Source organism: Montipora foliosa, chromosome 6 (genome assembly GCF_036669935.1).
Source record: "Montipora foliosa isolate CH-2021 chromosome 6, ASM3666993v2, whole genome shotgun sequence".
Classification (NCBI taxonomy): Eukaryota; Metazoa; Cnidaria; class Anthozoa; order Scleractinia; family Acroporidae; genus Montipora; species Montipora foliosa.
The window spans coordinates 56,239,500-56,250,382 of NC_090874.1; the positions used below are offsets into that span (position 1 = coordinate 56,239,500).

The 10,883-nt window shown below is 39.2% G+C and overlaps 1 protein-coding gene and 1 long non-coding RNA gene across 5 annotated transcripts in view; one reads left to right on the forward strand and one right to left on the reverse strand.

Annotated features, from left to right (window-relative positions):
- LOC138007834 (uncharacterized) lies at positions 1-4,768 on the forward strand. Its single transcript, XR_011124122.1, has 2 exons — positions 1-379; positions 2,348-4,768. It is a non-coding gene; the product is annotated as an uncharacterized lncRNA (long non-coding RNA).
- The window catches only part of LOC138007827 (proline-rich transmembrane protein 1-like), a 16,484-nt gene continuing 9,551 nt past the window's right edge, over positions 3,951-10,883 (reverse strand). For 3 of the 4 annotated variants that reach the window (XM_068854909.1, XM_068854910.1, XM_068854911.1), the window contains 3 exons: positions 6,607-6,896; positions 5,266-5,394; positions 3,951-5,180 (listed from right to left, as the gene is read on the reverse strand). In XM_068854909.1, coding sequence (XP_068711010.1) covers positions 5,031-5,180; positions 5,266-5,394; positions 6,607-6,896 — 569 coding nt within the window. In that variant the 3' untranslated portion in view covers positions 3,951-5,030. The remainder of the gene's footprint in view (positions 5,181-5,265; positions 5,395-6,606; positions 6,897-10,883) is intronic. The other variant, XM_068854912.1, reaches the window with a different exon arrangement.

A 10,883-nucleotide genomic window follows, 5' to 3' on the forward strand; every position in this document is an offset into this window, starting at 1 on the left:
CATGGACCTGGGGTCCATGTTCTGTATACGTCCTATTTATTTCGTGATTAGCCTAGCCTCATGACATACGTACAGTACTGTGTTTTGTCCCTAGCGTTTGAAGTCCTGCTAACATTCAACATTTTGCATTGAAACTTGTATTCTTCACTTATTATTATTATTATTTAACTTTTTTTAAATTAACAATTATTTACTAAACCTGTCCCACGTGTCACTATTCATACAGATTGTTCGTAGCTTCACTAGTGGTAAAAGAGATGGTGGTGACATTGTGTGCTGTGCCCTTTCTCCCTGGGGGGAGTGGGTTTATTGTGTCGGAGAGGATATGGTTATGTATTGTTTCAGTGCCATGACTGGTAAACTGGAACAGTCACTGGAGGTAAGTGTAGAATGTCTTTTCCTTACATGTGCATTATTTCCTTATGAAAAGAAGGGATCACAGGCAAGTGACAAGAAGTTACAATGTAGAACGTTTTGCACATTTAAGTACACAGTGTCTCTGTCAGACAAAATAGTTGTCTTGAGATTAACATTGTTTAAGCCGCACTGGAGCTGTAATAATTGTACAATGATGTCCAAATGCTATGAAAGAGAACCACACAAAAACTTCCGGAACAACTAGTATTACATGCGTGTGTTTTGTGATTGGGTCCCCATTGCACAACAGTTGGAAAAACCATTGGACAACCCATTGGCATTATTATTTTTTTCTTGCTGGCCTGTTGAAGATGTTGAGAAAGGCTGTTGGAAAAAAAATATGTTGGAAAAACCCATCGAAAAAGTTCGCACAAGGTGTTGTAGGTGTTGAGAGTACACAGTTTGTCATAGGAAAACCTTACGTACAGTGCTACTGTAATTTTGGCCAAATTAATGTTGTTCAATGCTTGGTGATTAAGTTATGGATTGACTTATCAGAAGCTCATTGAAGTTGGGTACTAGAGCATACATGTTTTTTTTTTCTTATTTCAGTGGGCACCAAAAATCTGTTATGCATCGTTATTTAACAATTATTCCATGAGCGCGCGTTGGATGTGAGATGGTAAATAGCCAATGAGGCGCGTTGCGCCGAGTTGGCTATAACCAGTCTCATATCAAACAAGCGCGAATGGAATGATTGTTTTATTAAATTCCTTAAACTCCAAAAACTTGGAAATACGAAATGCAAGCGAAATCGAAAAAACTTGATGAAGATGCGATGTTGTGTAATAGGCTTGTGGTCAGACAGACGTAGGCTCATCGCAAAAACATTTCTTGCCTTTTTGCGTACTTCTAAACGTCGGAATTGATCCAACGTTTGTACAAAACAATTTTTTTTCATTTTTGGCTCTATTTAGAGCGAAATTTCTCTTTCTAGCGAAAACGTTTTTAGCTTAACAACGCTTAGCGCAATCATTTACCATATAAGGTCAAACTAAGGTATATGAGCTGATAACCGAGATTGAGTGAACCAATCAGAGCTCGCAAAATGCACTATCGGAGGTTGAAAATTTAATAAATGACAATATACAACAAGTACACCATGTTATTATCATACATGTAGCTACTGATGAAATACCGGGTACTAAGATTTTCCTTTGCCTAAAAATCATATTCTTCACCGTGTGCAGTGAAAATATTACTTTTATCTTTCACACGTGAGGATATAGGTGTCGTCATGGTAAAACAATTAACCAATAAAAAGTGAGCTTCCCCTTCCTGGTAGGATACTTTTGTCCTGACATACAAATTTTCTCTACTACATGACAATTCTCATGATTAGTTTTATGTTACTCAACATGTCACAGGGCTCGAAATTAACGAAAAAATCCAGTCGCAATTTTGCGACAAAGTATGTAAATTTAAGAAAATTCACGGCGAGAAACAAACTAATTATGTCATGTCTTTATTTATTTTAGCAAAGTGGCAACTGCTAACCCTTTTGTTTCAAAAGAGCGAAGGTGAAAACAAGTCTCAAATTTTTGCGACTTCTCCAGATATTTTAGTCGCAAGGGAACAAAATTAAGTGGCAATTTTGAGCCCTGTAAGAGTGTTTTAGCGGTAGACTTTTTCGCCGTTTTGGAAATGAATAAAACAAGTTCTTTTAAATCCGGACATTTCATCAGTATCAATATATAAACAGAACATAACGTGGCCATACAGGGATGCGAATTAATGTTCATCTTCTCGTGCTGTTAGCATCTTGCACTCGTTCACTGCGCTCACTCATGAGAGATAATATGGGCACTCCAAAGATAAAACTGATATCATCACGCAGCTAGCCATGTAATATCTTCTATTTATTTTAGTGCACTTTGTGTGGCTGTGCCATAATGTTTTTTTGCTCTGTTGCACATTTTTTCTTCCATAGGTACATGACAAGGATGTGATTGGGGTAGAACATCATCCACACAACAATTTGATTTCCACATATAGTGAAGATGGGCAGCTTAAATTATGGCAGCCTTAGCAGGAAAGCTTTCTTCAAAGGGAACAAAGTCCGGCTAGAGAATCGTCCTTTTGTTTTTAGGCTTTCCCTCAAGGACATGACTGTACATGACAAAGAAATTAGGATTGGAACAGAAAACAATTTCTTGTTCCATATTCACTTGTACACACGAGATCAGTATGTACAAGCTATTGCAGTTGTTGATCTGTATTGTGACAGTAGTTTTACCACTGAATTTTGCCAACTTACAGGACTGTTATCAACTTTGATTGTCAAACGTAGGAAGAGTTGTGTGAAATAAGAACACTGAACATCTAGTAAGCTGTGTCTTAACACAAGGCAGACATTAATTTTGCCAGGTTCCTCTATAAGTTGGGGTAAATACAGAACGCTGATGCTAACTTTCTTGACTTCTCTCTCTTCTTAGTTATGATTGCTTCAAAACATCAGTTGTGCTTTTGTAAAAAAAAAAAACCTTAAGACATCCACCATACGGATGATACAGTTTTAAGTAACTTTGGGCTCAAAATGTTAGTGTCATTGTGTATTTTAACCTCATAGATAATACATTCCATTTTCTGTGATATTGTTATTTGGTTTTCAAGAGACAAGTGGCTACTATTAAAGAATGTACTGACTTTCTTTTTTTAGATATGCTTGGAACTCATACATCTAAGCATGTTTTCCCATGAAAATAATCTTTCCTGCTAGTTTATATCTGCACGTTATCAACCTACATTATAACGTGTATGACTAATTTAACATTAATTTTCTAACAAAATCAAACGTTTCTACTGTAACATTTTTTTAGTTCGTTCTTGAGTGCACAGTAAATCTTTGTAAATGTGGTTGCCTATTCAGTACTAATTAAAGTACTGTGAGTTTTCATCGGAGGGGACTGAGATCCGATGTTATCTTTAACCCCCTGAAGAGGCCTGATTGATGTCAGAGTAAAGTTGCCTGGTGTTTGACAGAGTAAACTCTGATCATAAAAGTATCACTCAGGGTTAGTGCAAGTTTATGTGAAGTGAACATTAGCAGGCTTGCAATGCATTTAATGCATTGCACCTATGGCAGCCTTGAAGATATTATTTTTACATCTCATTAAAAGGAAAGAATATTTGGAACTGAGTATCCAAAGGAGTCTTGTGGCAGCAGCTTTTATCACCCCTGATGAAGACACCAGCACAAAGGGTCAAAACATAGGGTCTTGCAGTTTAACTTTGTCAGTTATATGTACAATCAATTACACAAACCATGTCTGACTTGCAGTTATACTTGAATGCAGATGCCACCCCAGCTGCAAGCAAAATGACTTCTTGAGAGTGGTGTCTGAGGGCATGCAAGCCAGCAAAAACAGCCTGACGTTATCAGAACTTTTCAGAATATTATTGCAATTTGCTGATGTAACAGCTTGCATCGTAACATGTATTTTGCATTCCACAGGATGCTTGATCGAAGCATTCTTAAACAAAAAGCTATTAATAGTATAATAAGTAATACCTTAAAAAACAAGTACAGTATGTTCCAGTCAAGAGAGATGCATTTGTTTATTCTACCATAACTGCACTGCTGCAGCACAACTAAATGGGAAAAAATGCAGGAGCATTAATCAAGTAAACAAGAATGCATTGCACTTGCATTCATTCTGGAATCACACACATCAACTAAATTATTATCTAATGATATATCGTGCTGGTAACACCAGCAGAAATTCCTAAGGTTAAAAATGTTCCACAAAACTGCTATGGAAGATATTTTGTGATGCTGATTTCAACAAAATTATCTAGAGACATTGAAATAATCAAGTGCAAAATGTCATCACTACTGATTAGAAACGTTTTCGAGTGGAATGTTGTTAACACATTGACGAGTACACTTTAAAATCTATTAAGACTCGCTGCTAGCAGTCAGTGGGTTAAAGTACTAACTTAAAGGTAACTTTAAGTGCTACTATGACCAAAAATCAAAACTATCTATGTAAACTGAACACAAAGTGACAGACGTTTTAAGCCTTCATTTAAAAAAGACACCTGTTTATTTTTGAGTGAAATTCTCGTTATTAATGGTCCACATTACTAATTCAAAATCTTGAGAGAGCTGGATTGAGGATAAGATGACGTCAAAGACTCGCTAGTTTAAAATTGCAATTGGTGTGCACGCGCGTAAAATTAATTATTTTGCAGCATGGGAGTTTCGAGCTTTCAGACTTTCAAACTCGTGTTTTGCATGTATAATAATCTGCGTTTACATGCTGCAGTTTTAACCTGGTGAGTGTTTGATGTCATCTTATCATCAATCCAACCCTCTGAGGTCCAATCGGTTGGTCTTGAACATGAGTAATGGCGGCCGTGAAATCAAAAACTTTTACTCAAAGCAAACAGCCTTTGGATAAAATTCGAAGCACAAAATTTTGCCAGTCAGGTGTGAAGGAAAAAAGGAAGTGAATTTTTTTTTTATTATAGTAGCACTTTAATTGATGGTCAACAAGACACCAGCTTTTGTAATACATACTAGTCAAATGGTACCCACAAGAATCTAAAGGCAAGTTAGTTAAACCTGATTTTCTATACTTAGCATTATTCCATTGGACTCTAATTCAAAATTACCGAGAAGAATAAAATGCAAAACGGAGAATCATAGAGACAACAATCATAATAACCCCAAACACTATTGCGATTTTGGCTATAATCCTCGTCTCGATACTCAATAGCTTGGCAGTCACGAGATCTCCTCGTAAAATTGCATCTCTAGTCTAGGTATGAAACAAACCAAAGTCTCAATATTTGGACAGCAATACTAAAAAAGAAATGCCCTGTTTCATGAAATGTGAAACACACCTGATTTGACTTCAATATAGCACAAATTCCTATTGGCCAGAAGCAAAACAAACAGGCAAACCAGGACAACGCAGAGTAGGCAGGTGGTGCAACCTTTGGAGTAACAATGACATCTGGTCCACCCTGCTGCTGTGGAGTCAAAGTGAGTAATGTTGGTTAAAGGCAGGAAATAACTGTGCTCAAAACTAGGGAACTCAATTTTTAAAGGCTGCATGTCTGCAAGATTTTGTACTTGCTGCAAGCCGCCAGGCACGCAGCGACACTAACCTTGCCGACCACTTTCTTGCGCATGGTTTACCTGTCGTCCTGCATCTTCGTCAGATTTCATGAGCGAGTGGGTGGGCTCGTGCTCAGCACAAGACTTGGATGATTGTCAGAAAGTTTTGGGGTCACTATTTTCGGATTATCATTAGAATAGTTTTGCTTCCATGCTAGTTTCGTACATCCCTGCACAGTGTTGAGTTGTAATCACCATTCATGAATCCTTACTTTAACTTGAATGGTTTTAGGTCATTTTGAGGAAACACTGCTCCACTTGGTTTCCTTTCTATTCTGAATGAATTTTCAATGTTAATCCATTAATCTCTGAAGCCACCCCGAGTAAAATTGTCTGGCGTTAAACAGAGTCAAGTCTTAAGTCTCGCTCTCAGGACTGAAAAGCTGAAAATGAAAATTTATTATACATGTACATTGTAAACCTAGAGGAATTATAAATTGTTTGGTAACTATGAAATGATATATGAAATGGATCATATACGAACTGCGGATATGAAATCAAGTGAAGCTATGATCCTCACAGTTATGAACGCAATTTTTGCAATTGCGTAAAGAAGCCTGAAAAATTCAGGACTTCAACGGGGTTTGAACCAACGCTCTAACCAACTGAGCTATGAAGCCACTCACGTTGGGAGCTGGTCATTTGTGGGTTATAATGTTCCCGTGAGAAATGAATCAACGAAGAAATCATATATGAAATGGATCATATATGAACTGCAGATATGAAATCAAGGCTACTTTACGCAATTGCAAAATTGCATTCATAACTGCGAGGATCATAGCTTCTCTTGATTTCACATCCGCAGTTCATACATGTATATGATCCATTTCATATATCATTTCATCGTTGATTCATTCCTCACGGGAACATTAGAACACACAAATGACCAGTTCCCAACATCAGTTGCTTCATAGCTCAGTTGGTTAGAGCGTCGCACCGGTATCGCGAGGTCACTGGTTCAAAACCCGTTGAAGTCCTGAACTTTTTAGGCTTCTTTACCCAATTGCAAAAATTGCGTTCATGACTGCGAGGATCATAGCTTCACTTGATGTTTGGTAACTTACCACGACTGTGACGATGTTATGCTGAGTTGTGATTGGAGCACTAGCATATTGGTAACCTGGCTGAGCGCTGACTGGTGCTTGGTAGCCTGGGTGTGGTGGGTACTGGTGTGGCGGTTGTGTTGGGTAACTAAACTGAGGTAAGTTAGCACCTTGCACTGGTGGTTCCTGAGTCACTGGACCAGAAGGGTTTTTGATACCAAAATCTTGACCAGGAGGGGGATACTGGGCTGGGGCATTTTGAAACTCAGGACTGCTGTAAGGGCGTGGAGCATATGGTGGAAGGTGGGGATCTATGCAAAAGTATTATAATTAACAACTATTCACCGAAATGGAGGTGGCTAGTGGTGGATGTTTAGCCAGCGGCGAAGCGACGAGGTAAATATCACCCACTAGCCACTGAGACTCTAGGTGAATAGTTGTTTTAGTATACCGGTATTTACTAAAACAGGGAGATAATATAGCACAAAAAGATGATTTTAACTCATTTATTCCTGGAAAGATTACAACATTTCCAGCCTAAATTCCGCCCGAATTGGTCAGAGGTGAATAGCAAAGGATATCCGGAGTTTGAATAGCCAATCAGCATGCGCGCTCAACGCTATCCGGTGTTTTAGTATAATACTAATAAATATACCTACAAAAGAAGTGCATTACTTAACATGGCCTGACTTGAACAGACCTTAGTTTTTTTAAATATCTATGCAATCTTGTGATAACTAGTGAAGTATTTGGAGCAAAAGGGTTGTATAACAGAAGCTGAACATCTGCAAACAAAATCTACCATACTATGTACAATCATGTACTTTTCCCGTAAAACTTAGAAGAACCTTTTTGGAACATGTACGAACAAAATTACAAATAAAACATGCAAATGTCTCACATGTGTTCTTTCTGTGTTCATAATCCTTTGCCTACTGTTGAGAACTTTATAATTACATTTTTGTTTGAGAAACACATGCTTTTGCGGGCACGTGGGAACAGACATTTCGTTATTGGTTAATTCAACAACGCCATGTTCCCACTCGTTCGCTTGAAATTTTGAAATTGCTGATGCAATGTTTTGTGTTAAAGGGAAAGTACGGTCTAGAAAAATTTTCTCTGAATCGAAACTTCTTTACCTGTATTGTTATACTTGACCACTCATTTGGAGTAAATGTGTTTAAATAGCCAACAACAACGCTTCAAATATGGGCAAATTTAAATTGAAATCCGCCATCTTTGTTTTTGTGTATGCAAACGAGGCTATGGCGTAGCAATAGTCAAGGATTTCTCCGGATGACTAAATGTACTTGATGAAAAGAACAAAACACACGCGAGGAGAGCAATACTTTGTAGACTTGAATCTTAATCCAGAGGCTAAATTGTATTGATATTGGCTCCATCTCTGAACAAATTTACCTCGTGGTAGTTAAACAGGGTTTTATATGTCAGTTACATGCAGGAGTTTTACAAAGCGCAAGAGAGCTTGCAGTGCTATCCCGCGCTTATTGCTTTGCTACTGGAAGATCCCGCTTGGCTAGTACTTAAACACGGAATGCCAGAACGGTGAAATACTTAAACACTGAACGCCAGAATAATTAAAAAGGAACGCTGGAATACTTAAACACGGAACAGTTGTGAAAATTTTGACAATTGTGTTCGGGACAAGTGTTCGGGGCAGAAACGAAAGTGGAGGTAGGAACTGCATGTCCTTCAGAGTTTTTCAGTGCCTAGATGTTTTCGTTCCGAAGACTTTGGGAAAGTCGTGAGGAAGGAGTTACATCACTTCTCTGATGCGAGCACAACAGGAGAACCGTACGACAGCGGACCGCCGAAGGAACAACACGCCGAAACAGCGAGGATCGAAAAGCACCAATCACAGCTGCTGAAAACCTACCAATCACAGCAGAGCATCCTGTTTAAAAGGTGACGTGTAAGCAGTCGACATCATCGGCCGATAAGGCTAGCAGTATGCAGTCGAAACGTCGCGATCTACATCACAAGTGACCACATCGTGAGACAAACGAGACTAACATTATTATTGTACTTCACCACGATGAATAACAGCAACCTTTTTTACGACAATAAAGTAACTGCATTGACCATAGCCCTTTGTGCTCGCATCAGAGAAGTGATGTAACTCCTTCTTCACGACTTTCCCAAAGTCTTCGGAACGAAAACATCTAGGCACTGAAAAACTCTGAGGGACACGCAGTTCCGATCTCCACTTTCGTTTTTGCCCCGAACACTTGTGGGGGGAGAAATCATGTGTTCCAATTGTCAAAATTTTCACAACTGTTCCGTGTTTAAGCATTCCAGCGTTCCGTTTTAATTATTCTGGCGTTCCGTGTTTAAGTATTCCACCGTCCCACCGTTCCGGCATTCCATCATTCCCGCATATTGTGTTTAAGTACTAGCCGTCCCGCTTGAAGTCTTCCTTGGTAAAATAACAGACCCGAACAGACAATAGTGCAGTCAGGTTTTCAAGTTTGAGGAACCCATCCACGTTTTATTGGCTAAACTACAGAATACAGGGCCACTTTTAACCATGGACCAAACAAGACGGCTCGTTTGGCTCGGCAGTGGGAAAAATCAGTTTTGCGCTAAGTGTTGGGTTCATATATTTAGCGGCTCGTTTGGCTCGCCAGTGCATGTAAGAACGAGAAATAATTTTTTTCACTGGCTCTTACGCTCTTTATGTCAATGCGATGGCTCGTTTGGCTCGGTAGTGGATGAAAGAAAGGCGAATAATTTGTATGACGTTAAGTCTCGTGTGAACAATATAGCACTGATTTACCGATTCATTATAAGCCTCGTTTCAGTGATTAGGCCTAAGCACTCTTTTAAAATTTTAGCTTTCATTTTACGGTTCGGTAAACTACACTTTTCTCGAGATCGTGTGAAGAATATATCCACTGCCGAGCCAAACGAGCCGCAAAATATATTAACACAACACTTAACGTCATACAAATTATTCTTCGTTCCTTTATCCACTACCGAGCCAAACGAGCCGCTAAATATAGGAACCCAAGACTAAACGGCGTCATACAAACTATTCCTCGTTCTTTCATCCACTGCCGAGCCAAACGAGCCGCTAAATATATAAACCCAATACTTCACGTGCATACAACTCATTCCTCGTTCTTTCATCAACTGCCGAGCCAAACGAGACACTAAGGGCCTGTTTATATGGTCTCGGGTACCCGAGACAACCCACCCCCCGATTTACCCTTGGCGAGATATTTTTCCACTCATTTGTTTAAAATATTCTATCAACCGTTTACATGAGGTGGTCGAGACAACTCGGGTGGGCGAGACAACTCGGGAAGGCGAGTTGTCTCGCCTCGGCAGGTAGGGTAACCCTGGTAGGTGAGACAACTTTTTCGCATGTAAACGGTTTGCCTCGACAACCCGAGACGAGACAGCAAAATAAAAATAAAAATCAAAGAAGTAACAATTTGGGAGCTTATACATGTTTTTAGCATTTACTTTCGAATTAAAAGTTTTCTTCCCGCTAAAATTCTCACCGCTGTCAACGGAAACTCTTGATTCATAAACAGCCTTTTATTTAAACTACATTTTATTGGTGCGTTAAGATTGTCAGTCCATTTGCTGAATGTGAAAACGCAACTATACTTAAGAAAAACGAACTAGAAAGAAAGAAAGGCAAATGATGATACGCATTTTTTGAAGATGCGTCTTAAAATATATGCATAATGAAGTAGGGTCAACTTTGTCTCGGTCACGCTATTCTAATATAGACGCTCGGTAAAGTTGTCTCGGGAGGAGGGCTGTCTCGGGTAACCGAGACCATATAAACAGGCCCTAAATATATGAACCCAACACTTAACGCAATACAAATATTAGACCATTTCCGAGTTCATGTCTGCCTCCTCTTCAAAGCGAGTCTAAGTGCAAAGTTATTCTGATGAAAATTAGTTTTTATTCATATGTAAAGTAGAACTAATTACCATCACAAAGACTTCGCACTTAGATTCTCTTTGATGATGAGGCAGACATGAACTCGGAAATGGCCTATTCCTCGTTCTTACATCCACTGTCGAGCCAGACGAGCCAGACGAGCCAGACGAGCCGCTAAATATACAAATCATTCCCACTGCCGAGCCAAACGTTTGGTCCATGGTTAAAAGTGGCCCTGCATGTTGTAGTTGCTTCTGAATTCTAGACATGTGTCTAGTTTCATCCCCCTCGAAAGTGTACCCCCCAACAGCGGTGATTGTTGATGTGAAAGAGCCTTGCTCCGTGTATTGAGCAACATCTGAAAGTTTCGTCGGCTT